We start from the raw sequence: 22348 nt of genomic DNA, 5'->3' as shown, positions 1-22348 counted from the left end.
GTCGGAAATTTCAACTGGAATGCCCCCACAAGCCAGATTTCCTGTTTGAAAGGTTGAGAATACAAAATGGCTGCCTGCACATCAAGTATGTGTAATCGTGCAGTCGTATAATACAATTTATTACCACTTCTGTCTGTTTGTGTCTCATTATATCAATCGTACACAGAATACTATCCAACTGCTGTGTGTGGGAGTGTTCCCATGCTGTTTGGATGTGTATAATCTCGCAACATTCCCCTGTTATTAGCTAGAATCGCTAACAGTATTAGCCGGGAACAAGCTAGCAATGAAAACCTAGGACGTAGTGTTTATTTAACTACAACCCGGTCATTCCCAGCTCAGACATCAGACTTATGAAGTAAATGGAATGCAGCATAAGGGTGGAATCTTACACCCATGGGCAACAAAGCTAAAATATAATAACCTGCTTTAGATGAGTCAGTAATGACCAGCACTAAAACAAGCCATTTTGCAGTTGCACTAGAGTCAAAATGATCCCATTTAAGCTACAGGTCTAATTCTTGACACAGTGGTCTCAGTGTTGACCTGTCATTTGTAAATCGATGGTTCAGTTCCTGGGAGTGAATCAGCCAGCTAGTCAATAAAATTGATATGAATTTATTATAAAAATAATTGTGTAAGAATTCCATTATCGATTATCTGGTCTTTTGTATATTTTGTATGAACACGGATAAATGCTCAATCCGTTTGCCACTTTGGACATACACAGCCACACAAATTAAAACTCACCCATATTTGTCTGCCAGCTCTTTGGCTTGTTTCTCCTGGACCTCTCTCTGGTCAGCGAGGTCAGCTTTGTTGCCGACAAGAACAATGTCTGGGTTTTCGCAGTAAGCGTTGGCCTGTAATTGACCTAAATAAACAATTACATACACAGTCAAGGTCATAACATAAAGAAACAAGCAGTCTGATTATATTATAATCACACGGTGATATGTTTGTGTGTGTTACCTGTGGACAGTTTCACACATTCACCCTGTCACTCCCACCTGTCAACACTTTCACAACTCACCCAGTCACACATACACCTGTGGACAGTTTCATACACTCACGCCGTCATACTTTTTTTTATGTTTTAGTTGCTTAATAAACCTCACCCAAGCCGTCGTCTGAACTGAGCATTACTGTGATTGCCTGTCGGTGGTCTGACACTTTGCCCTCAGTGCTCCCAAAATATAAATATGATGCTACACTGGATGGCAACATATTGGCCAAATGAATCCATCCATCATATTGGCGTAACTGCCAATAAAATAAGAAATAGAAAAATAGTAAAGTAAGTCACAACCAAGATGGCAGACACATCTGGGCCAAATACGTCTTGCCTTTGGCTTCTATGGCCTTGGTACGACACCGGCGAGTGCTGTGTGCCAGACGTGAGCCAAAAGCAATGAACCGGGCTTCAGCTGGGTTACGGCACGTGTTGTGTGATCCAGACTTGGGCCAAATGTCGATTTGGCCTTGGTTTGTTTCACAACACACTTGATGTCTGGTCTATATAAGGTGAAGCTGCGGCTGATTTCAGACAAACAGACTCACCCTGATTCTACACGGTGATTCAAAACCAAATGTGAGCCATAACAGAACTGCAGAAGTGCCATAAATGGGCCACATCTGGGCCAATCATTCATTGCTATCTGGGATGACTGATCAGGTGAATCGGTTGCTAAGAAACATGGCTGAAAGCAGCAAGACCCCATTGGACTGGCACAAGGCTTAGACCACAGCTTACAGCAGAATGAATTGTGTGTGTTATCTCTGTAAGCCCTGGCTGTTTGTTCGTTTGAGGTAGTTCTTTTGGACTGTAGACACAGAGTTACTGACTCATCCAGTTGCGGACGTTGAGAAAGCTCTGCTGGCTGGTGAGGTCAAACATCAGCAGGAAGCCCATCGCGTCTCTGAAGAAGGCCGTCGTCAGGCTCCGGAACCTGGAAGACAGATAGAGAAGGGTTTATTTATATAATCTGGGTGGTGAATCGCTGAAGTGACACTGATTCGGTGGCATGGTGGTGGTACAGGTAGCGTCACTGCCATTCAGCTCTAGGGTCTTAAGGTCTTGGGCTGATCCTTACATCAAGTCACAGTCTATGAGTGTGGTGTGTTCTCCCTGTGTCTGTGTGGGTTTCTTCCAGGTTCTCCGGTTTCCTCCCACAGTCCAAACACACATGGCTAAGTGGAGTGATTCCCGCTCCGGGTGACTGTCTGTGAGGAGTTGGTGTGTTCTCCCCGTGTCCGCGTGGGTTTCCTCCGGGTGCTCCGGTTTCCTCCCACAGTCCAAAAACACACGTTGCAGGTGGATTGGCGACTCGAAAGTGTCCATAGGTGTGAGTGAATGTGTGTGTGTCTGTGTTGCCCTGTGAAGGACTGGCGTCCCCTCCAGGGTGTATTCCCGCCTTGCGCCCAATGATTCCAGGTAGGCTCTGGACCCCCCGCGACCCTAAATTGGATAAGCGGTTACAGATAATGGATGGATGGATGGATGATGTGATGGAAAACACAAATGCTATACCTCTAATAATGGCTGTATTAATCATAATAGAACACTGATAACTGTTATGAAAAGCCCATTCCCAGCAGTGTAGACCATGGACATCTGTTCTCTGGTCACACTGGAGGCAGAAATGGTCAGTGAATACAGAAGTGAATCTGTGAATTTTCGGGTAAGGTTCAGAATAAGAGAAAATATGCCGTTGCCCTCTGAAGCTGTGGATAGGCTTAACATGGCCGTTTCTCTCCGGTTCAGCTGAGGCTCTCTGCTCAAAATCCTCAGACTAATTTCTCAAACCTTAGCAATGAGCTCCAAAAATAGCCAGAGCACGCTACGACGTCATGACTCATACTTTCAGAAACAGTTTCAGCTTGTTGTTCACAGGATCATATGATCCTTCTGTTTCTGGATCTCCAGCCATCTGCTGTGAAAGGCGTGAAGAATAAAATCAGCTCAGACTCTCGCTGATGTCTGCGCGCACCTCCCGGCCGGTCGAGGTGAGCTCTGCTAGACTTTAATGGTGAAAATCATGAGAGGAAAAGTAAGCTCCAGGAAAAGTTCAAAGCATGGGCAACCAGAACAAAAGGGCACTTCTGGGTCACTAAGTCCCAGAGCTGGCTCTGAATCATAATCTTGTTTAAGTTTATGGTCACATCTCAACTCTGTTTTTCATTTTATCCTTTTCATATTATAATTTAAGCTGTGTCCAGTAGAGGGGGCAGTTCAGTTGATACCCAACTCTTAACTCCACCTAAAAGGACAACCATTGGCTCATGTGCTGCTGAAAGTTTTTCATTTATTGGCTCCTTGTTGAAACATATGTATGAATTGGAGCATGCTTAATATTAATAATGTCTACAGGAAAGTGAACAGGGCGTGTCCAATGCAAATAAGCAACTCATGCTTGGGCATTGAAGCTTATATTTTCACTCATATTGGCACTTGTTTTATCATAATATTTATTTTAAATAATATATTTATATATTGGGCGGCACGGTGGAGCAGCAGGTAGTGTCGCAGTCACACAGCTCCAGGGACCTGGAGGTTGTGGGTTCGATTCCCGCTCCGGGTGATTGTCTATGAGGAGTGTGGTGTGTTCTCCCTGTGTCTGCGTGGGTTTCCTCCGGGTGACTGTCTGTGAGGAGTGTGGTGTGTTCTCTCTGTGTCTGCGTGGGTTTCCTCCGTGTGCTCTGATTTCCTCCCACAGTCCAAAAACACACGTTGGTAGGTGGATTGGCGACTCAAAAGTGTTCGTAGGTGTGAGTGTGTGTTGCCCTGTGAAGGACTGGCCCCCCCTCCAGGGTGTGTTCCCGCCTTGCCTACCTTCCAGGTAGGCTCTGGACCCACCCTGACCCTGAATTGGATAAGCGCTTACAGATAATGGATGGATGGATGGATGGATGGATGGATATTTATATATTCTGTTTCTTCTAAAAGATTCTTTTTTATCTTCATTAAAAATACATTAATTATTCAAATAGTTTGACCATAAATGGAAGTGTGAGGTGTGTATATGGCACTACAAAAGCATTAGTTCACTTTTAAGAACAGTCTTAAAAGGAGGGTGAATGTAATGGCTTTAACAGGGTGAGGTACCTTTCCTGTCCTGCTGTGTCCCACAGCTGTAGATGAACTTTAAAAGTCTTCCCTGTGGTCCCATTGGGGCTGTTGGTACTGTACACCTGGAAAACACACACACACACACACGACATGGTAATTTTTACACAATAAAAACAGCAATGCTTGCATGACAACTCTGCTTGGTTGAATAATAAAGGGCTGCAACTATGATTATTTTGGTAGTTGGTTTATCTGTCGATTATTAGTTCAGTTAATTAATTAGTCAATGATTAAAGACTCAACAAAAATATTTAAGATTGTATGGTGTGGGGAGTTTCCTTCTTTTTGTATTAAACTTCTTGTTTGTCTTACATTTGTTTAAAAAAGCGGTTTATTCTGTGATTAAGCAACGCAACATCATTTTTTTCTAAACCGCTTTGGCCTTGATTGTGTCCCATGGTGAGTGACCAATCACGGCAAACAACCTTGCCTTGTTTCGCCTGTGCTGTGTCTGCGTCCCTACTATTGGTTGATAGAGGTGGAATAGGACCCGCCCCCGAATCGCAGCTCAAAGCCAGCGGCTCTCATTGGTCCAAAGCAAACGCGGAATCAAAGAAGGAAAACATATGCCTCGAATTCACGAACAGTTTACGTCAGAACTTTCGATCGCCTGGCGCAAGGAGCTACGCAATGCTGCGTTACCATTACGTATATTTACTGTGGCGTGGTGAGCTAGGGAATACGAAGCTTTACCGAAGTTTTAGGAGCTTTTCACACGTGCAGCGCTTCTCCTGAGACTGTGAGTGATTTTTAGAGACAGAATCTGAAGTGAGCTTACATGGTTACAGTGGTTTGAAGCCCAACGTTTAAAGGGCACTGTCCCCCATGTGTGAACACTCAGGATAGAGCCGTGTGGGTTAGGTTTGGTGTTTTCAGAGACTATAATTAATTTTGCTTAGAGGTTGCTTCTGTGCAAAGGAACGACACGTCTGCAGTGAAATTCTGAGTTGACAACTTTTTATAATCAATCATGTCAATTAGGCTATGAAGATTAATACTACTGGGCAATTTGGGAATTGGGAATAATAGATTTAAAATCGTTTAAGAGGTAGACACTGCCAAGAATTCTCTCCCACTGGTGTTATACTAAATTATCTCCAGTTTTGTTAATAAATTTATGTAAATATGTAATTTAAATTGACACCATTACAGCCAAAAACTGCCTACATACTTCTCTCTTCAACCCTTTTCACAACCAAAACTACACTAGCAACCCAGTAAACAAGGAACGTCCCTGGACGTTCAAAATAGGTCTAAAAGTAGTCTGTCCATCAAGGACATATTTTAAACGTCAATGGACGTCCAAAATCAATCTTAATAAGTTAGTTAAGTGGTGACCAATCGATAACGTCAGTGGACGTCAAAAACGCGTTTTATAAAAGTAATTTATTTCGGGACCAATTAATAACGTCAATGGACGTCCAAAATACGTCTAATAGTCGTCTTTTCAATGTCTGTGTTTGGACGTCTTTTCAACTTTCATTTTCAACCTTAAGAGAACGTAGATTAGACGGCAGTCATTACGTTATTTCAACGTTGAATCAATGGCTAAATGTTTACTGGGAAAGATCCACCTTAAGGAAAGCTGAGAAATAAAAGACTTATAGTTGGGTTCTGTCAGATTTTATTTGTTTTTATATCTGTTCTGTTTGTTTAGGTACGGTTCATGTTGGTTTAGTCCTTTTGAGTTTGATTCAGTCCTGTTTGGAGTGGCCCAGTCCATCTTAGTTTGGCTCAGTCTGTTCTGGTCCGGTCCAGCTTAGTTCAGGTTGAAGCATTTGGCTTTTGGTTCTGTTCATCATGCTCCAGCCCAGTTTTTTATTTAGTTCACACCAAATTACATGGGTCTGGCTGTGTTTGGCACAGCTTTGTCAGATGTGGTCTAGTCCGGTCTTAGTTGGGTCTAGTCCGGTCGAGTTTTGTGTGGTCCTTTTTGGGTCAGTTTATTTCAGGTTGGTACATTTGGGTATGACACAGGTTGGTTCATATTAGTTTAATATGTCAGAGCCGGGTTGGTTCAGTCTGACCATATCAACACAATCTACATGGCCAACCGACCGGACACCTCAGTAACATATTTGCACGTGATTTGCATCTGGCCTCCATACTGTCTTTATATTTCCATACTGACCCTGACTGTGGGTCGAGGGGAGAATGTGTTGGAGGGGGTGTCAGGGTGAGAAATGGATGTTTTTGGTCTCATTATCAACATATGCACCTCCTGCTCAGCACACATCACTGCAAATCAGCACTGGCCAGATTCTCTCTCTCTCCCAAAACACAAATCCTTTCTCTATGGTTTCACTCGAGCAGTTTCCTAAATCCATTTTTCAGTGTAGAATTACCATCATTTTGATCTATAATCAAAAAGTCAGTGACCAATCGCAAAGCAGCACAGCAACTAAACACAAACAACTCAAATACAGATTCATGACTAAATATCAATTGCTAAATTGCTACACACTAAGCTACTTAAAAGTGTTACCCTTTCATTCATCTTCTCATATTCATGATTCATCCTGATCGTGGCTATGGTGTGTCCAGAGTCCACCCGGATTCATTGGGCGCAAGATAGGAACACACCCTGGACGGCACCAGTCCATCACAGGGCTTCACACACTCACCCAGTCACCCAACGTCAGTCACATATAACTGAACTAAAATCAGAGCCTCAGAATCTGAATCAGAACAAGTGAATCAGGCTAAATGATTCAGAATCACAGATTCCCTCACACAAACATTGCCATGTCAGCATCACTTGGACAAAGCTGAACTCAGAACAAGTAGAAGTTGTTTCTCAGACTGTCTCTTACATCACTGACCAAACCAAGAACACACAAAATCAGAATAGGGCTGAATTTGTGACCACCAGAAACAGAAAGAAGAGGAAAGAGAAAAGAGATAAAAAAGCTGTGGGAGGCAACTGACCACTCTTTTTTCCCTGAAGTCGATGCCTACGGTGGTGATGAACTTGGGGTTGAATTTGTTGTCTGTGTAGCGGTACAGAAAGGTGGTCTTCCCCACTCCGGAGTCGCCCAGAGCTAGGAGCTTGATCAGATAATCGTAGTCCCCATCAGTCATAGTGCTGACTGCGATTAACCTGCTGGACAAAGCAGAGCAACAGTTCATCAGTCAATTAGATCAAATCGCCATGGTATGTATTACACAGTGTCTGACCAATGTGGGTGGAGCCAAGGGTTGCTGTGGTCCAGATCGTTTTGGTGTGGTTCGGTAAAGTGGACCGTGTTTAGTGCAGTGCTAACCCTGACATGATAATGTTAGTGTTTTGTCAGTGTCACAGCTATGCTCTGAGCCATCCACCAGCCAAAAAGATACAGATAGTGTAGCTCCACGGTTTGATCATCAGTGAAGGGCCAGCTATTCATCAAACAACTTGTATGTTGGAGCTACAAGGGAGGTGTTTCTGATAAAGTGACCAAAGAGCATACATTAATTCTGCACCCAGGAAGATTAATTGAGAAATTCTGCATCCAGCTGGATTTGCAGTTCTCCTCAAGAAGTGAAAGGAATCAAAGCCAGTGCAGTGGCTGGGCCAGAAATGTTTGCACACAAGGAAATGGAGCTGTTAATAATCAACTTCTGTAGATGTGGGAAATGCTCCAAGCTCATCAGCCTGCTCAGAAAGCCTGAGCTGAATGAAGGAAACCAGATACGCTGAATAAATAAGAGGCCTGCTAGAAAATGTGTGAGGGCATTTCAAGTCAGATTGCTTCAGTTAGTCACATTCCGCCATTTAAGATGGAGCGGATACAGTTTTAAGGTTGTTCCGTTGTTCTGTCTTTAAATTATGTGGTTCTGGTGATGTTATTTTTATGCTTTGCTTATTGTCAGACAGTACAATACACAAAGTTTTCTCCTCAGTTGGTAGCATAGCATTAAATGGTGTTTATTTTTCTCTACTTCTTTCAAAATGAATTATTACACATTAGCCCCATTATTTACGTTTTCCCCAATGATCTAATGACATTTTTCTAAAATTTATGATGGCTATATTTGGTCGTTTTATATTTTTTAGCCAATTAAATATATTTGTAGATTATCTTGCTAGCTAGCATTAGCTCTACTGGCACACTCTATTGTTTCAACTAACCCGCTAACTATAAATATTATTAGCTTTTGTTAAGCAGTAACAGACTTCTGTCTGAGTTAAGTAATATTATCCCCATTATTTACGTTTACCCCAATGATCTAATGACATTTTTCTAGAATTTATGATAGCTATATTTGGTCATTTAATATTTTTTAGTCAATTAAATATATTTGTAGATTATCTTGCTAGCTAGCATTAGCTCTACTGGCACAGTAGACTTCTGTCTGAGTTAAGTAATATTAGCCGGATGTAACTGTTGCTAATTTAATCCCCATCTAACTACTGCCACTAAACAATCTGTTTTAATGTTTAGGGTTTGAAGGTTTGTTTAAAAAAAAAACTGCCAACCAATACAACTACGTCTGTAAGGAGTAGTGAGCAAAGGAGCTAAATGGGAATTGTGGGTGTATTGTTTGTATAGTAGTAACACCAGAGCCACTATTCACATCAAATTAAGGTTCACTGTCACAATAATTATATCATTGTCTTTTTTGTACAATATATAGACATTTCCCTTAGAATACTGCTTTCACTTACATGTGTAACATGATACAATTTTAAAATCTATTAAACTGTTCTTGAGATGGATTGGTGCCCTGACCAGGATGGGTTCCTGCCTTGCACCCAATGATTCCTGGTACCACCTGTTACCACCATGACCAGGATAAAGCATTTCTGGTAAATTAATGAACATTTCCAGGGGCAGGGGGCAACCCAACCTTCGCACATGACTATATGTATCCATGGTAACATCATGCTCAGCGTCAGGGAAATGCTCAACCTGACCCCAGACTGACCTCCAGCATGAGGAGTTCATGAGAAAAAGGAGCAGAGTGAAAAAGAGAGAAATGTGTTCAGTGAAACGTAAGATTAAAACTGCGAGAGTAACAATGTTTATTAACGTACACAGGGCGCCCTGTTCATACACGAACACGGGTACGTGCTGAGGAAAGGTATCACATGCCCTAGAGCTGCGTCCACATGAGTGGTCAGGAGTTAGTCTTGGTGGGAAGCACGTCAGGTTCACTTACCAGCCACAAAAAAATGGAAATCATTATATGTTAAGTAGCTGTACTAAAGCACTCTGTCCGGTATACTAGTCTCTCTCTCTCTCTCTCTCTCTCTCTCCCTCTCCCCCCCCACCCCCCCCCCCCCCAATTTAAACTATTTAATACAAGCAACAGTTTTGTTTTTTTTTCCTCAAACATACATTTCCACCTTAAAAGACGCAGAGCTTCTGAACATAAACAAACCAGACAGAACTGGATTTCCCCTCAATCGTAGACGTTCCCTTTAGTAATGTCTTCCTGAAGTAATTTTTAATTTACTTTTAAATTTTTTAAATATGGGCGGCACGATGGTGCAGCAGGTAGTGTCGCAGTCACACAGCTCCAGGGGCCTGGAGGTTGTGGGTTCTCCCCGTGTCTGTGTGGGTTTCCTCCGAGTGACTGTGAGGAGTGTGGTGTGTTCTCCCTGTGTCTGCGTGGGTTTCCTCCGGGTGACTGTCTGTGAGGAGTGTGGTGTGTTCTCCCTGTGTCTGCGTGGGTTTCCTCCGGGTGACTGTCTGTGAGGAGTGTGTTGTGTTCTCCCTGTGTCTGCATGGGTTTCCTCCGGGTGACTGTCTGTGAGGAGTGTGGTGTGTTCTCCCTGTGTCTGCGTGGGTTTCCTCCGGGTGACTGTCTGTGAGGAGTGTGGTGTGTTCTCTCTGTGTCTGCGTGGGTTTCCTCCGGGTGACTGTCTGTGAGGAGTGTGGTGTGTTCTCCCTGTGTCTGCGTGGGTTTCCTCCGGGTGACTGTCTGTGAGGAGTGTGGTGTGTTCTCCCTGTGTCTGCGTGGGTTTCCTCCGGGTGACTGTCTGTGAGGAGTGTGTTGTGTTCTCCCTGTGTCTGCGTGGGTTTCCTCCGGGTGCTCCGGTTTCCTCCCACAGTCCAAAAACACACGTTGGTAGGTGGATTGGCAACTCAAAAGTGTCCTTAGGTGTAAGTGTGTGAGCGTGTGTGTTGCCCTGTGAAGGACTGGCGCCCCCTCCAGGGTGTATTCCCGCCTTGTGCCCAGTGATTCCAGGTAGGCTCTGGACCCACCGCGACCCTGAACTGGATAAGGGTTACAGATAATGAATGAATGAATGAGTTTTTAAATGTATTTTGCACTGAAAAATTATTTTGTTTTCAAAGAAATCTGCAGCCACCCCTTCAAAGTTCTAAAAAGCTGCTTAACATATGTTTGAAAATATATTCAATCAATCAAAATTATATTTCTTCAGAAACTAAGCGGGGTCCACCACATCACTACTACTTAAAAAAAAAGCAGCTGATGACTGCGGCTAACTGCACTGTCACACAGCGTTACTGAAAATGGAATTCCTTGTTTAACGATTGACAGAATTATTTAAATATTATTCATTTATTTATATTTTTATCAGATTTTTTTTAAGCAAACAAAATATTTGCCTCAAAAACAATGTATAAAAGAAATGAATGAATCAACAAGTTCATCAAGGTTTTAGGAATTCTCACATTTTTCATATAATCTCAGAAGAAAAGGCTCAGATAATAATCATATTTCTGAAGGTTGACAATTGATAGAGAAAGGAATAGCAGCATTTCTTTGTCAGAAAATGTCACATGGAACTGGTTCAGGCTCAGTTGGGTACACAGAAGTGGGACTTGGGCAGCCATTAAACAATCTGCTGAATTGTGCTCAGATGACCCACTAAAAGCTAACCTCATCTCACCCAAGCATTAGACCCAGCATCAGACTCGTGGCAAAATGTTCTGTCCTTCTCAACCTCAGTAATCAGCCTGCATTGTGGACTGATTTTTCTGTTGTTTTCGGGCTAGTGTTCCATGCAGTGTGACTCTAGTATTACAGTCCAATAGATATTTAAGTTTTTAATTATGGCCCTGTGGTGGAAAGCATTCAATCCTTAAATGGTCCATCAAAATGAATTTTAAAAAATGTATGTATGTATGTATGTATATATATATATATATATATATATATATATATATATATATATATATATATATATATATGTGGAAACTAACAAAGCTACAAAACAAGACTTTCTTATGGTTGTAATGTCATAACCATTAATGGTTTCTATATGGGAACTTATACCTTACCTTAGCCCTGTCCAATCAGTCTACAGCAGTTCAGTCTCACTCTGTCTTTAGCTGTTTAGCCCCACACAGTAATCCCCAAAATTATTGGACGTTGTGGCTGTTAGATGGAACATTGCAGCCTTCTACTAATGCAGTCATATATCATATAAAATTTGAGTTCTGCCAAATAAACCAGCTACCGACTTTGAAAATAGAAAATCTATACCAAAACATATTTGGCTCTAGTCAGAAACTCTTCCTAGAGCAATGAGGTGGAGCTCTAATGTAGGGGTTTCCAATAAAGTGGCCAGTGATGTGAAGCGACTGTCAGTAATGTTTCCAGCACTGAGCTTATTGTTTTATAGGAAGCGTAGGAAGCATGCGACACTTTAATGTCATCTGATCTGGTTCATTTTCTCAATTCGATCTTCACTCGAGAGAAAGACCTTTCTCCAGAATCCTCGGAAATGGCTAGAGGTTACTAAGGTCTAAATGCACATTGAACTATGGGCAAATACAATCACAAACCAAAGACTCCTGATGTTAAATAATGGTACAAAATAGTGTTTCAATCAGTTATTTACGGTCAATACAAAGTGAGTCAAAAGTCACAGGACACCCTTTTATCAGAATACCCAGCAAAGTGGTGAGGGGGCATGTCCAGAACATGGCTACCATCTTGAATACCCACTATATTGGAAGAAGGGAAAGTTTCTGCAGTGGGAAGGTGGTCATGTAGCATATAAAAAAAATAAAAGGGTGTCCTGTGATGTTTGACTCGCCCTGTATATTTAAAAATGATACTGCAACTATCAGATATCCACACACTTAATACTACACAAGTGACAAAACCACAGGGCCTTCAGAGAAGTCTGCAACATTTAGTTCATCTTTATTTAGGTGGGTTTTCAGTTTTGGGTTATTTTAACACGGGTAGTAGTTTTATTTGGTCGTTGCTTTTCTTCAGTGTTTCTTGGTAGATGGTGCCAAGCTTTCAGTTGGGTAGGACATTATGAGCTCCTCTGAAGGCCTCACATATTAGATTAAAGCTTCTAAGTCTGTCACTGAGTGTGAATAAAATATGCTGGCTGATTAACTAGTTTTCAGTCAGTTGTTAGAATGAAGAACTAATATATTACTGGAAATCCCATAGGGGTTCTAGCAAAAAAAAATGAAGACTTGAAAAATGAGGGTTTCCAGTTTTTGATTTTCCAGGTTTTGACATAAGGCCTTGCTCTGATCACATGAATCCACATCTACCACCTCCTAATCCTTCTCTGTGCCTTTCATTTATAACATCTCAATGGAAAAACACATATTCCAGCAGAAACAAGAGGCTTTTGTGCTCAGTCATCCATACATGCTTTGCTAAGTCCCATGACCTACCATTCATCATAATGCCAATGCTTTTGGGCCTGAAATACATTGGAAAAATGTCATTATATAATTATAATCTAAAAAATAATTATATAACTGGTTTATACTTGGGATATGAAAGGATTGTATATTTTATTACTGATGATTATTACTGGCTTGTAAACTGACTGAAACTCTTTAATGTCTTAGGGCTAAAACAGGAGACTTCTATGGTAGCAACCATTGGGTCACGAATAAAAAAATAACCAAATTATTCCACAGAGATCAGCCATAACAGTTAAAATGACCTCCTTGCTTCTACAAATCGTGTCCATATTTGCACTTGTAGTACTACATTTACACACTAGTCTATCTGTAGCTCTGCATACATTTTTCAATGCTCGGGAACTCCCACAAGATCACCACAGAGCAGGTATTATTTGGATAGTGGAGCATTCTTCATTTTAATAGAAATACTGGTGATGTTTTAATCAAACCACAGGAAGACAGAGATTGTGCCATTTCAATGATGTTTTCTGCCTTTGGCTACATCTGTGAGAGCAGACTGTTGGGTTGGCAGCTGGTACAGAGTTGTACCAGGAGAGTAGCAGAGTAGATTATTCTTTGTCCAGGAAGAAGTAGTTAACATTATCTCATTATTAATCATTAATTACATTCAAAACATGATAAACAAATAACATCAAATCAGCAGTGAAATCTTCTCCAAAAGAAAATCCCAACTCCCTCTGAACAGCTGAACAAAAACACTACTGTTGGGTATAAAATCAAGACGCAAGTTATCTGCAAAATAATCAGGACTAAGTTCTTAGAAAGTGGAAGTGCCAGGAGTGTGAACCTGGTGAAATCATCACTGGATGGGGACATAGAGACTACAACACGAAGGTTTTTTGCCAAGACTTGAGTAACTACAATGAACAAACCAAGTGTTTTACCCAAGCTTAAGCATTTGAACACCAAAGTTTCCAAACTTGGTGATTAGCCTTAGTTTAATATGGTTTCTTACAAAATACAGTGGTAAAACCATGACTTTTGCCAAGGCCCAACCAACAATAATGACCCATTTTAAGTTCTGAGTTTCTACTTTACTCACGGGCCATTGACTGGCCCTATAACCCTTCACCTTCGGTTTACTAAATTCAGTATTTCCATGTAACAAAAGAAACCCAAGATCTATTTTGACTTCATTTGATTTATCAAGGCATAGACTGTGTTTGATGATCTTCGCTTTAATTTAGAAGTAATGTCCCTTGAGACCTTGGCTTGCACTGCACTTGGATCATCCTCATTTTTAGCTAATGAGCTACAGTTAGTGCTTTTTATTCATCTGAAGGCTTTATGAAGGCCTGAGCAAAATACAGTTTACAAATAAGTAGTTTTACCAAATCTCAACCAACTACAGTGGTTAAGCCAAAGGTTTTACTAAAGTTATTAACCACGTTTCAAGCAACTACACTGGATGCACCAGTGATTTTACCTGGATACAGACAACTCTAGGTGGAAAATCAAGAGTTTTTCCAAGGTATAAGCAATTTCAGTGATCAAACCAAGTATTTTCCCAAGTATAATGCAGCTAGAGCGGTGTTAACAATGATTTACAAAGAAGTGTCAAGCAACTACAGAGATCAAACCATTCATTTAACGGTTCAAGCTACTATAGTGGTGGGATTTGAACTGCTTGAAAAAAACATTTGTAAGATTTTTTTGAAAGTATAAGTAACTACAGTGATCAAACCAAGGTTTTTACCAAGTTTTAAGGAAAACATACTGGTCATATCTAGGATTTTACCAGTACAACCAAAGGATTTACCAAGTCTCTCTAAGTGCAGAATCCAAACCCAAGATTCAAGACTCAAACAACTTTATAATAAGTATATAATTATACATAACTGTATAGTAATCAGTTATGGTTTAGTAAACCTCAGCATTACTGTTAGGGCTTTTCAACCAAAAGAACTCTGGTTCTTGAACTGGTTTCATTCATGCTTATTAGAACCTTGGTACAGGTGGAACTAAGGATACGCCAACAGAGGATGCTTCACAGCGGCAGTACAGGGGTTAGACAATGAAACTGAAAGACCTGCCATTTTAGTGTGGGAGGTTTCATGGCTAAATTGGAGCAGCCTGGTGGGCAATCTTCATTAACTCCACATTGCACCAGTTAGACCATGTGCATCCAATGGTTCAGACATTGTGTCCTGAAGGTGGTGCCGTGTATCAGGACGACAATGCACCAATACACACAGCAAGACTGGTGAAAGACTGGTTTGATGAACATGAAAGTGAAGTTGAACATCTCCCATGGCCTGCACATCACCAGATCTAAATATTATTGAGCCACTTTGGGGTGTTTTGGAGGAGCGAGTCAGGAAACGTTTTCCTCCACCAGCATCACGTAGTGACCTGGCCACTATCCTGCAAGAAGAATGGCTTCAAATCCCTCTGACCACTGTGCAGGACTTGTGTATGTCATTCCCAAGACGAACTGACGCTGTATTGGCCGCAAAAGGAGGCCCTACACCGTACTAATAAATTACTGTGGACTAAAACCAGGTTTCACTTTCATTGTCCAACCCCTGTATGTGAGAAGCGCTCCTTGCTCCTGTACAACTAGACACACCCACGGATGTCGTCACAGTTGGTGCTGAACAACATACTATTCTTTGGCTCCCGCTGGAATCAAAGTTTTCAGGCTCTGGAGCCTATTTTTATTGGTGGAAATGCGGTTCAAAATTAGGTTTGCGAACCAAAACGGATATAAAAATGCCATGTGTAAATGATTGTAAATAAATGTACCTACCTTACATAATATCGTGTAAGCAATCCTCAATATTTCACCCCTTTTTATATAACAACTTGTAAAAGTGCCCTTGATCCATGCATTAAGCTTGAGGCTGCCAAGAAATATCACATCAATAAACATCAGTACAGACGGTGAGCACTATAACCTTTCCATTTCTGCCATACTGCAGCATTCGTCTTTCTCACACAGACTCGTGAGCACACACCCGCTTTCACAGTGGGGCCTAGGGGGGTCTCTCTACAGGGGCCAGGTAGACATCTGTACTGGGGAAGGCAGAGGAGGTGGAGAAAGGTTAGCAGCACTGTGCAGCTCGCCAAGAGATCGATGTTACACAGAGTCCAAATCTGGACTGGAACCCCCACAGCACTGAATAAACTCTCAACCTTATGGGGGCTTACTGGGATACTTACCTCTCTCATCAAAAACAACAAATGCAGCTGATAATTAAAGAAGACTCAAATGGAATCAGCGTTACAGATTCAATAGCGTACAGCCTACAGCTAATGGCTAAAGCAGTACAAATAAATAGTATATGTAAATGCAGGCCAATTTTTGGGCATCTGCACTTTATAACCAAGAATCAATTTCTCTGTCTTATTTCAAATGTGAAGACCCTCCAAATCAGGTACGGATTGATAAAGCAGTATGGGGGGTGAGAGGCCAGCTGGCTCGTACAGGAGGAGTATCATCTAGCTTAGTTTGTCTTCTATCTTCTAGACTCCTTAGAATCGTACTGATCAGGGCCATGGTGGGTCTGCAGTCTAACTGGAATCAAGGTAACATGACGTGAGTTAGGAACACATCCTGGGCATATTGCTAGTCCATGTGCTAGCATGTGTGTTGGGGCTGTGGGAGAAATGTGTAGCACCTGGAAGGAACATGCACAGATACAGGTAGAATATCTGTATCAATCTAGATCCACCAATTCCACCAATCAAATCGCCACATTTCAGCATCCAATCTCCTTCAGAGTTGGTGGCCATGATGTAAACATCACATTTTCAACATAGATCTGGAATCGTAGACTGACAGGCAGTGTCTCTGCAGAACAGGAGGAGGAGTCTTACTAGAACAAATAAGAATATTGATGGATTCACTGATATTGAATTAGGATTAACAACAGCCCTTCCTAGCAGCAGAGTAAAGCCTGAACTGACACGACACCCATTCAATAACCGCTGACCTTAAAGCATAACTCAATAAACACAGACTGAGAAAATCCTCTGGCATTTAAAGATGGCCAACATTAAAAAAAATATATAGGAGAAGCAGCACAAAAACAACGAGATTGACCAAAGCACCAGTTCTTAGTTCTTCTTACCATTGACGTGTGTTGAGGTGATTTGAACATGTTTTATGGCACTACACGCGACAATGGGTGCATGGTTGCCTCCAGCGATGCCAAGTTATCGCCAGACCAAGTGTCATTCCTTAGCTGGACTCGAAGACCTGACATTTGACTAAATGCAATACAGCCTTGACATTTAGACGAATGGAGAAGGCCGCAGGACAGGCAAATAACATTAGAGCCTCTGTGGTATTTGTAAGGTGATTAGTGTTCAAGCTAAAGTAGTGATCCCATCACTGACCAGGGAGGGCATCCATACGTGAGGCTAACGTTTAACCCATGGACTAAACTTGCTGGTTCCTTGCCTCTGGGTGTGTTGCGTGGGTCAAATGTGTTTGGGAAAGGTACTTGTACTGCACTCATTTTTTCCAAGTAGCATTAGCTGCTAAATGTTATTTCGGCTAATTTTGTTTGGACGAGAACTGCAAGGATCTGTAATTTCCACGATTTCAGTGAGCTACTACCGTGTTTCCCCGAAAGTAAGACAGTGTCTTACATTCTTTTTACCCCCGAAAGTCCCACTATGTCTTACTTTCGGGGTATGTCTTATATTGGTAAAAAATGTCGATTTTTGTTTTAACCATAAAATTAACATTTATTAACAACCTGAACAGTATGGTATTCACCATAAAACAGTTTTATAAAAGCAAGTGCCAAGAATGTCTTGTTACAACCGTATCATGACGGTATTTCCATGTATAACATGTAAAACAATGAAAAACATATGAATATGTTATACTGGAAGATAAAACAGATTTATTCCATGACAACCATGGCCATGCCAATCAGAGCGGCCACCAGCGGCTGCACATGAGGGCACTGAGGCTGCGTGTTGGACCACGGAAAACATTACTGCTGCTCCCGCGGCCTCCACATCCCTCCGCTCATTCCGCTCCAGATCCGTCCGCATCCCGCAGTTAATGCAGCAAAAGGTACCGGTACTATGGCTTATATTTTTCCAACGTACAGTTTACTATGTCTTACTTTCGGGGTACGTCTTACATTAGCCGACCCCCCTAAAACCCACACTGCGTCTTACAATCGGGGGTGTCTTACTATCGGGGAAACACGGTAGAAAGAATTGTGAAGGGTTAACTATCTCAAACCATTATACGTTCCACTTAAGGCAAGTTCTTAATCAGTAAATGCCATTACGTAAAATGTGATTGATTACCTGACAATGTATAGACTGTCCAGTGCTGGCCAACAACAGACTGCATGCATTGAATGTGGACGCTGGACGAATGGAGCTGCTTTGTCTCCAGCACCTGGTCACAGCAAATCAATTAAGCCCAGATTAAGTTAACGGTGAATAAGACCTGAGCTATTTGCCGTCTTCAGCCACCTCTTATTTGTCTCCTACAGCTCTAAACATAGAAGCTTGGTCTTAAAGCTTCGCTAAATGGAATGAAATGGAAATGAGTCTGTTTACTTGGTTCAAGCTGGACTGCGAAACCTCGCCGTGAACAATAGAAGAAAATACAATACACAAAAGCTGATTCCAATTAAGTTCAGTTAGGTTTTGTTCAGTCTTTTCACTCTGAAAAGCTTTAAACACAATGAACTTTTTTACTGCTAATTCAGTTACATCAGCTCAATATGCTGGGAGGAGCACATTCATTCGTTCATTCATTCATTCGTTCATCTTCTATAGCCGCTAGGCCCTGATCAGCGCCTACTACCCAGGATCATTGGCCAAGGGTTTCACGCACTCACTCATACCCAGTCATCCACACACACTCACATCACAGATCTCCTCCAGCACAGTGCTTTTACATTAGCTGCAGCTCGAAAAGAAGTAGTGGCTGGTCTCACGTGTCTCAGAGGAAGGAGGGGCTCACACTTACGTCTAATAATGGGAGAGAAATGCTTTGAATCTGCACTTTCCACACAACTTCTCTACTTCCACCGAGCTACGAGACAAAAAAAAAAAAGGCCAGAGAAAACGACCCACTGTCCAAATACTTTTGCCCGTGTTGTTGTGCTTCTGGCCGACTCAGGCGGATGTGCAGAGTCACGTTGGAGATGTTTATCAGCCCGTGAGCAGTTGCTGTGTTTGAGAAATGCAGCACTGAGCTGAAGAACAGCGCGTGGCTCTCTCCAGGGGCTGTGGGAAAACACGCCCCCGATGCCTGTCTAATGAATAATGACATCATTTACAAGTGAATAGGATTAAACTGCGTTAATGCTCGCACAGGGCACGGTGGCGAGACTTGGACTGAGTAACAGTGCTCAGAGCTGTGTGCGGTTTACGATCTTATTTACCACCGCACAGTTCTCTTTTTATAAACACTTCTATCTATCTGTCTATCACTCTAGCTGTCTCTCTCCATACCTCCCTCCATATCTCTTTCATTATACGTCTACTTGTCTGTATCTCTTTAACTCATTCCCTATCCTTCTCTCTCTCTCTCTATCCATCTATCCTGTCTGTCTGTCTTTCTCTCCCTCCTCATTTTCCCTATCTCTCTCTCTCTCTATCTATCCATCTATCCCGTCTGTCTGTCTTTCTCTCCCTCCTCATTTTCCCTATCTCTCTCTCTCTCTCTCTCTATCTATCCATCTATCCTGTCTGTCTGTCTTTCTCTCCCTCATTTTCCCTATCTCTATCACTATTTGTCTTTCTCTAGATCTTTCTTTCTTTGTCTCTCTCTCTCTCTCTCTCTCTCTCTCTCTCTCTCTAACTGGACTGTACCCATTGTGTAAAGTCTGCTGTGGAACTTCTCAGTGCCCGGAGTTAAATGGGTCAATCACAGAACGAAGAAAACACGAGAAAACAAAGTGAACACAAGTTCTTTTCTGTGCAGCTCTGAGGAGGGAGCCCCACGAGCGCTCAGCAAACCCACCGCTGAGTCACATGCCCTCCATCCGTCTCAGCCAAGGAGCAGAGAAAACAACGAGAGAGGGAGCCAGTGGGGGGTGGGGGGAGCAGCAACACTGCAACATGAAGCACTTCTTCTAGGAGAGATCCCTGGCAGTGATCTCCTCCAGGCGTGTTGAGCCGTACCCTGCCGAGACTCATTATTATGATGTAATCTTTAAATCAATGATTCAAATTAAATCATGTTTTTTTACCACCTTCCACAATTTCCAACAAAGTTCAGGACCCCACAGAGCTGGTGCGACTGGTTCAGACACAGCAGTGACCACTGGAGTTTAAACCACTCGACCAAAAACCATCCAGCCGACACCAACACCGACCAAAAACATCCAGCCGACAGCGTCCTGTGTCACTGATGAAGGACTAGAGGACGACCATCACACACTGTGCAGCGACAGATGAGCTACTGTCTCTGACTCTACATCTACAAGGTGGACCAACGAGGGAGGAGTGTCTCACAGAGTGGACACAGGGTTTAAAAACTCCAGCAGCACTGCTGTGTCTGATCCACTCTCCACCAGCACAACACACACTAACACACCACCACCACGTCAGTGTCACTGCAGCAGTGAGAATTATCCACCACCACATCACACCTGCTCTGTGGGGGTCCTGAGCGCTGAGGAACAGGGTGAAAGTATGCAGAGCTACAGTCTGTAATTATAGACCTACAAAGTGGACCTGTAAGGTCAGAGGAGGTAATAAAAAAGAATTATGAACGTAGAATGGAGGTTCAGAGCCATTTCGCCAGCGCTCCCGAAGGGGAACGGCAGTGAGCCATAAACTCAGACAGTCAGCAACTTGTAGAAAAAAGGGTGTGATTGCATTCCTCCGTCACGCCACCGCTTTGATCCACAATCCTATCGCTTCACAAACTCGTAAACGCTCACAGCCCAGCAGCACGTGAACCTGACCAGACCCGAAGACTAAGACAATGACCCCAATGTCCACAGCGAAGACTGCAGTGGTCAGAGCTTTCAGCGTCAGAAATTTAAAGAGACTTACCTGTGAGTTGGTCCTTTTTCTGAGTGAGAGTGTTGGAGCTGTAGGAGTTCTCCAGCTGCTCAGCCAGAGGACACACACACACACACACCCTCCTTAAAGACCACACCCCACATCACACAGGCCCACAGAGGTCACTATACACTACTCAGAGAGAGAGAGAGATTCTCCTCCCTCTGTTTCTCTTATTTGCTCATGCTTGTTCTCTCTCTCTCTCTCTCGTTCCACTTTCTATACTTTCTCCCCTCTCTCTCCCTTTTCTCCCTTTCCCCTTAACTCTTTACAGATCTGACATTCATCTGTTTTAGGTCCCTCCCTCTCTCTCTCTCTCTCTCTCTCTCCTCATTCATAGAGCTGTACTCTATCTGATGTCTCCTAAGTAGCCAGAGGCGAGCTTGAGGCAGGATCTAAGTCTTAAACCCAATGTGCTCGTGCACACACACACACACACAGAAACAAACAAATTTGTAGTACCATAATTATGGAGATATAATGCTAGTTATGGCACAGATATAAAACCTAGTATCAGCTTTGGACCGACACCAGCAGCAAATAATTAGTGTGATTCGATTCTGTTACAAATCTGACCTGAATTTTGTAGGAGATGGTGGATCTGTGTGCTCTGGTTTAAGGAATGATGAGGGTAGAACTCTAATTCAGACACTAAACACACACACACACACAAATACCCATATACTCCATATGCAAACACACACACACCCTGGTGTCCACCTTAAGTCTACACAGAGTGTGCAGACGGATCAAACTTAGGATTCATTAATGTGGGACCAAAACTCACATTTCCAAATCAGTTCATTTCCATTATACTCTGCAATACATATGAGCCACGTTTGTTTCTGCTTGTATCCAATGATTCCAGGTAGGCTCCGGACCCACCATTCCGAATATGAATGAATGAATGATTCCAACTGCAAACCTATTCTACTTTGATAAATGAGAGTGTTTTGTCTTTACAGACACCTCTTGTTATGAGTGAAGCCAGCCACCTTGGACACAGACATTCAGCTCTCCACACTTTCCATAGAAAGCACTTAAAGTAACATTATGTAACATTTTTATCTTACAATTACAGCTTCAAAATCATTGTGATGTTGCATTGACCTGTAATTGGGAGAACAGAGCCTCTGTCATTACTAATCTGGGCTCAGCACTGCAGAAACTGCACTATGTAACTTTTGGAGGGGGGTAAGAAACCACTCCAGCTGCAGTACTGTTCTCTGTAATGATGGAGTGACCGATCTAATTCTCTCACATTAGTACTTGATCTCACTCCTATTATCACTAGGGCACATTTCTTAAATGTTTGTTTATTTATTCATTTTTTTATTATCATTAGGTGTACAAATAAGTATAAAAGAGTTTTTGTGTAAAATATTATTGTAATTCAAATTTCAAACATTCTCCTGTTCTTTTGTCATTTTAAAGTAACTGTTCCCTAGTGTTAAATATGATTTTATTCAACAAAATAAACCCTATAACTGAAATGTTAATAAGGTACATTCACAATCATTCATTCATTCGTTCATTGTCTGTAACCCTTATCCATTTCAGGGTCGCGGTGGGTCCAGAGCCTACC

General features: G+C 42.2%; 2 protein-coding genes across 4 annotated transcripts in view; one reads left to right on the top strand and one right to left on the bottom strand.

The window, feature by feature from the left end:
• rab27b (RAB27B, member RAS oncogene family) overlaps positions 1 to 22348 on the bottom strand; it is a 48542-nt gene that overhangs the window by 5602 nt on the left and 20592 nt on the right. Inside the window, exons 2-5 of one of the 3 annotated variants that reach the window (XM_066646754.1) lie at positions 7058 to 7232; positions 4106 to 4191; positions 1846 to 1949; positions 751 to 874 (exon numbers count right to left, since the gene is read on the bottom strand). In XM_066646754.1, the coding sequence (XP_066502851.1) occupies positions 751 to 874; positions 1846 to 1949; positions 4106 to 4191; positions 7058 to 7210 (467 nt within the window). In that variant the 5' untranslated portion in view covers positions 7211 to 7232. Of the gene's footprint in view, positions 1 to 750; positions 875 to 1845; positions 1950 to 4105; positions 4192 to 7057; positions 7263 to 22348 lie in introns of those variants that run through there. The other 2 variants (XM_066646755.1, XM_066646753.1) reach the window with 2 other exon arrangements.
• The window catches only part of wdr91 (WD repeat domain 91), a 59421-nt gene continuing 41891 nt past the window's right edge, over positions 4819 to 22348 (top strand). The window contains exon 1 of the mRNA XM_066646752.1: positions 4819 to 4868. The gene's annotated coding sequence lies outside the window, so the exon portion shown is untranslated. The remainder of the gene's footprint in view (positions 4869 to 22348) is intronic.

The sequence above is a fragment of the Hoplias malabaricus genome, chromosome 15 (assembly GCF_029633855.1).
Source record: "Hoplias malabaricus isolate fHopMal1 chromosome 15, fHopMal1.hap1, whole genome shotgun sequence".
NCBI classification, from domain to species: domain Eukaryota; kingdom Metazoa; phylum Chordata; class Actinopteri; order Characiformes; family Erythrinidae; genus Hoplias; species Hoplias malabaricus.
Note: the sequence above shows the minus strand (reverse complement) of the source record. Positions and strands in the feature narration are given on the sequence as shown.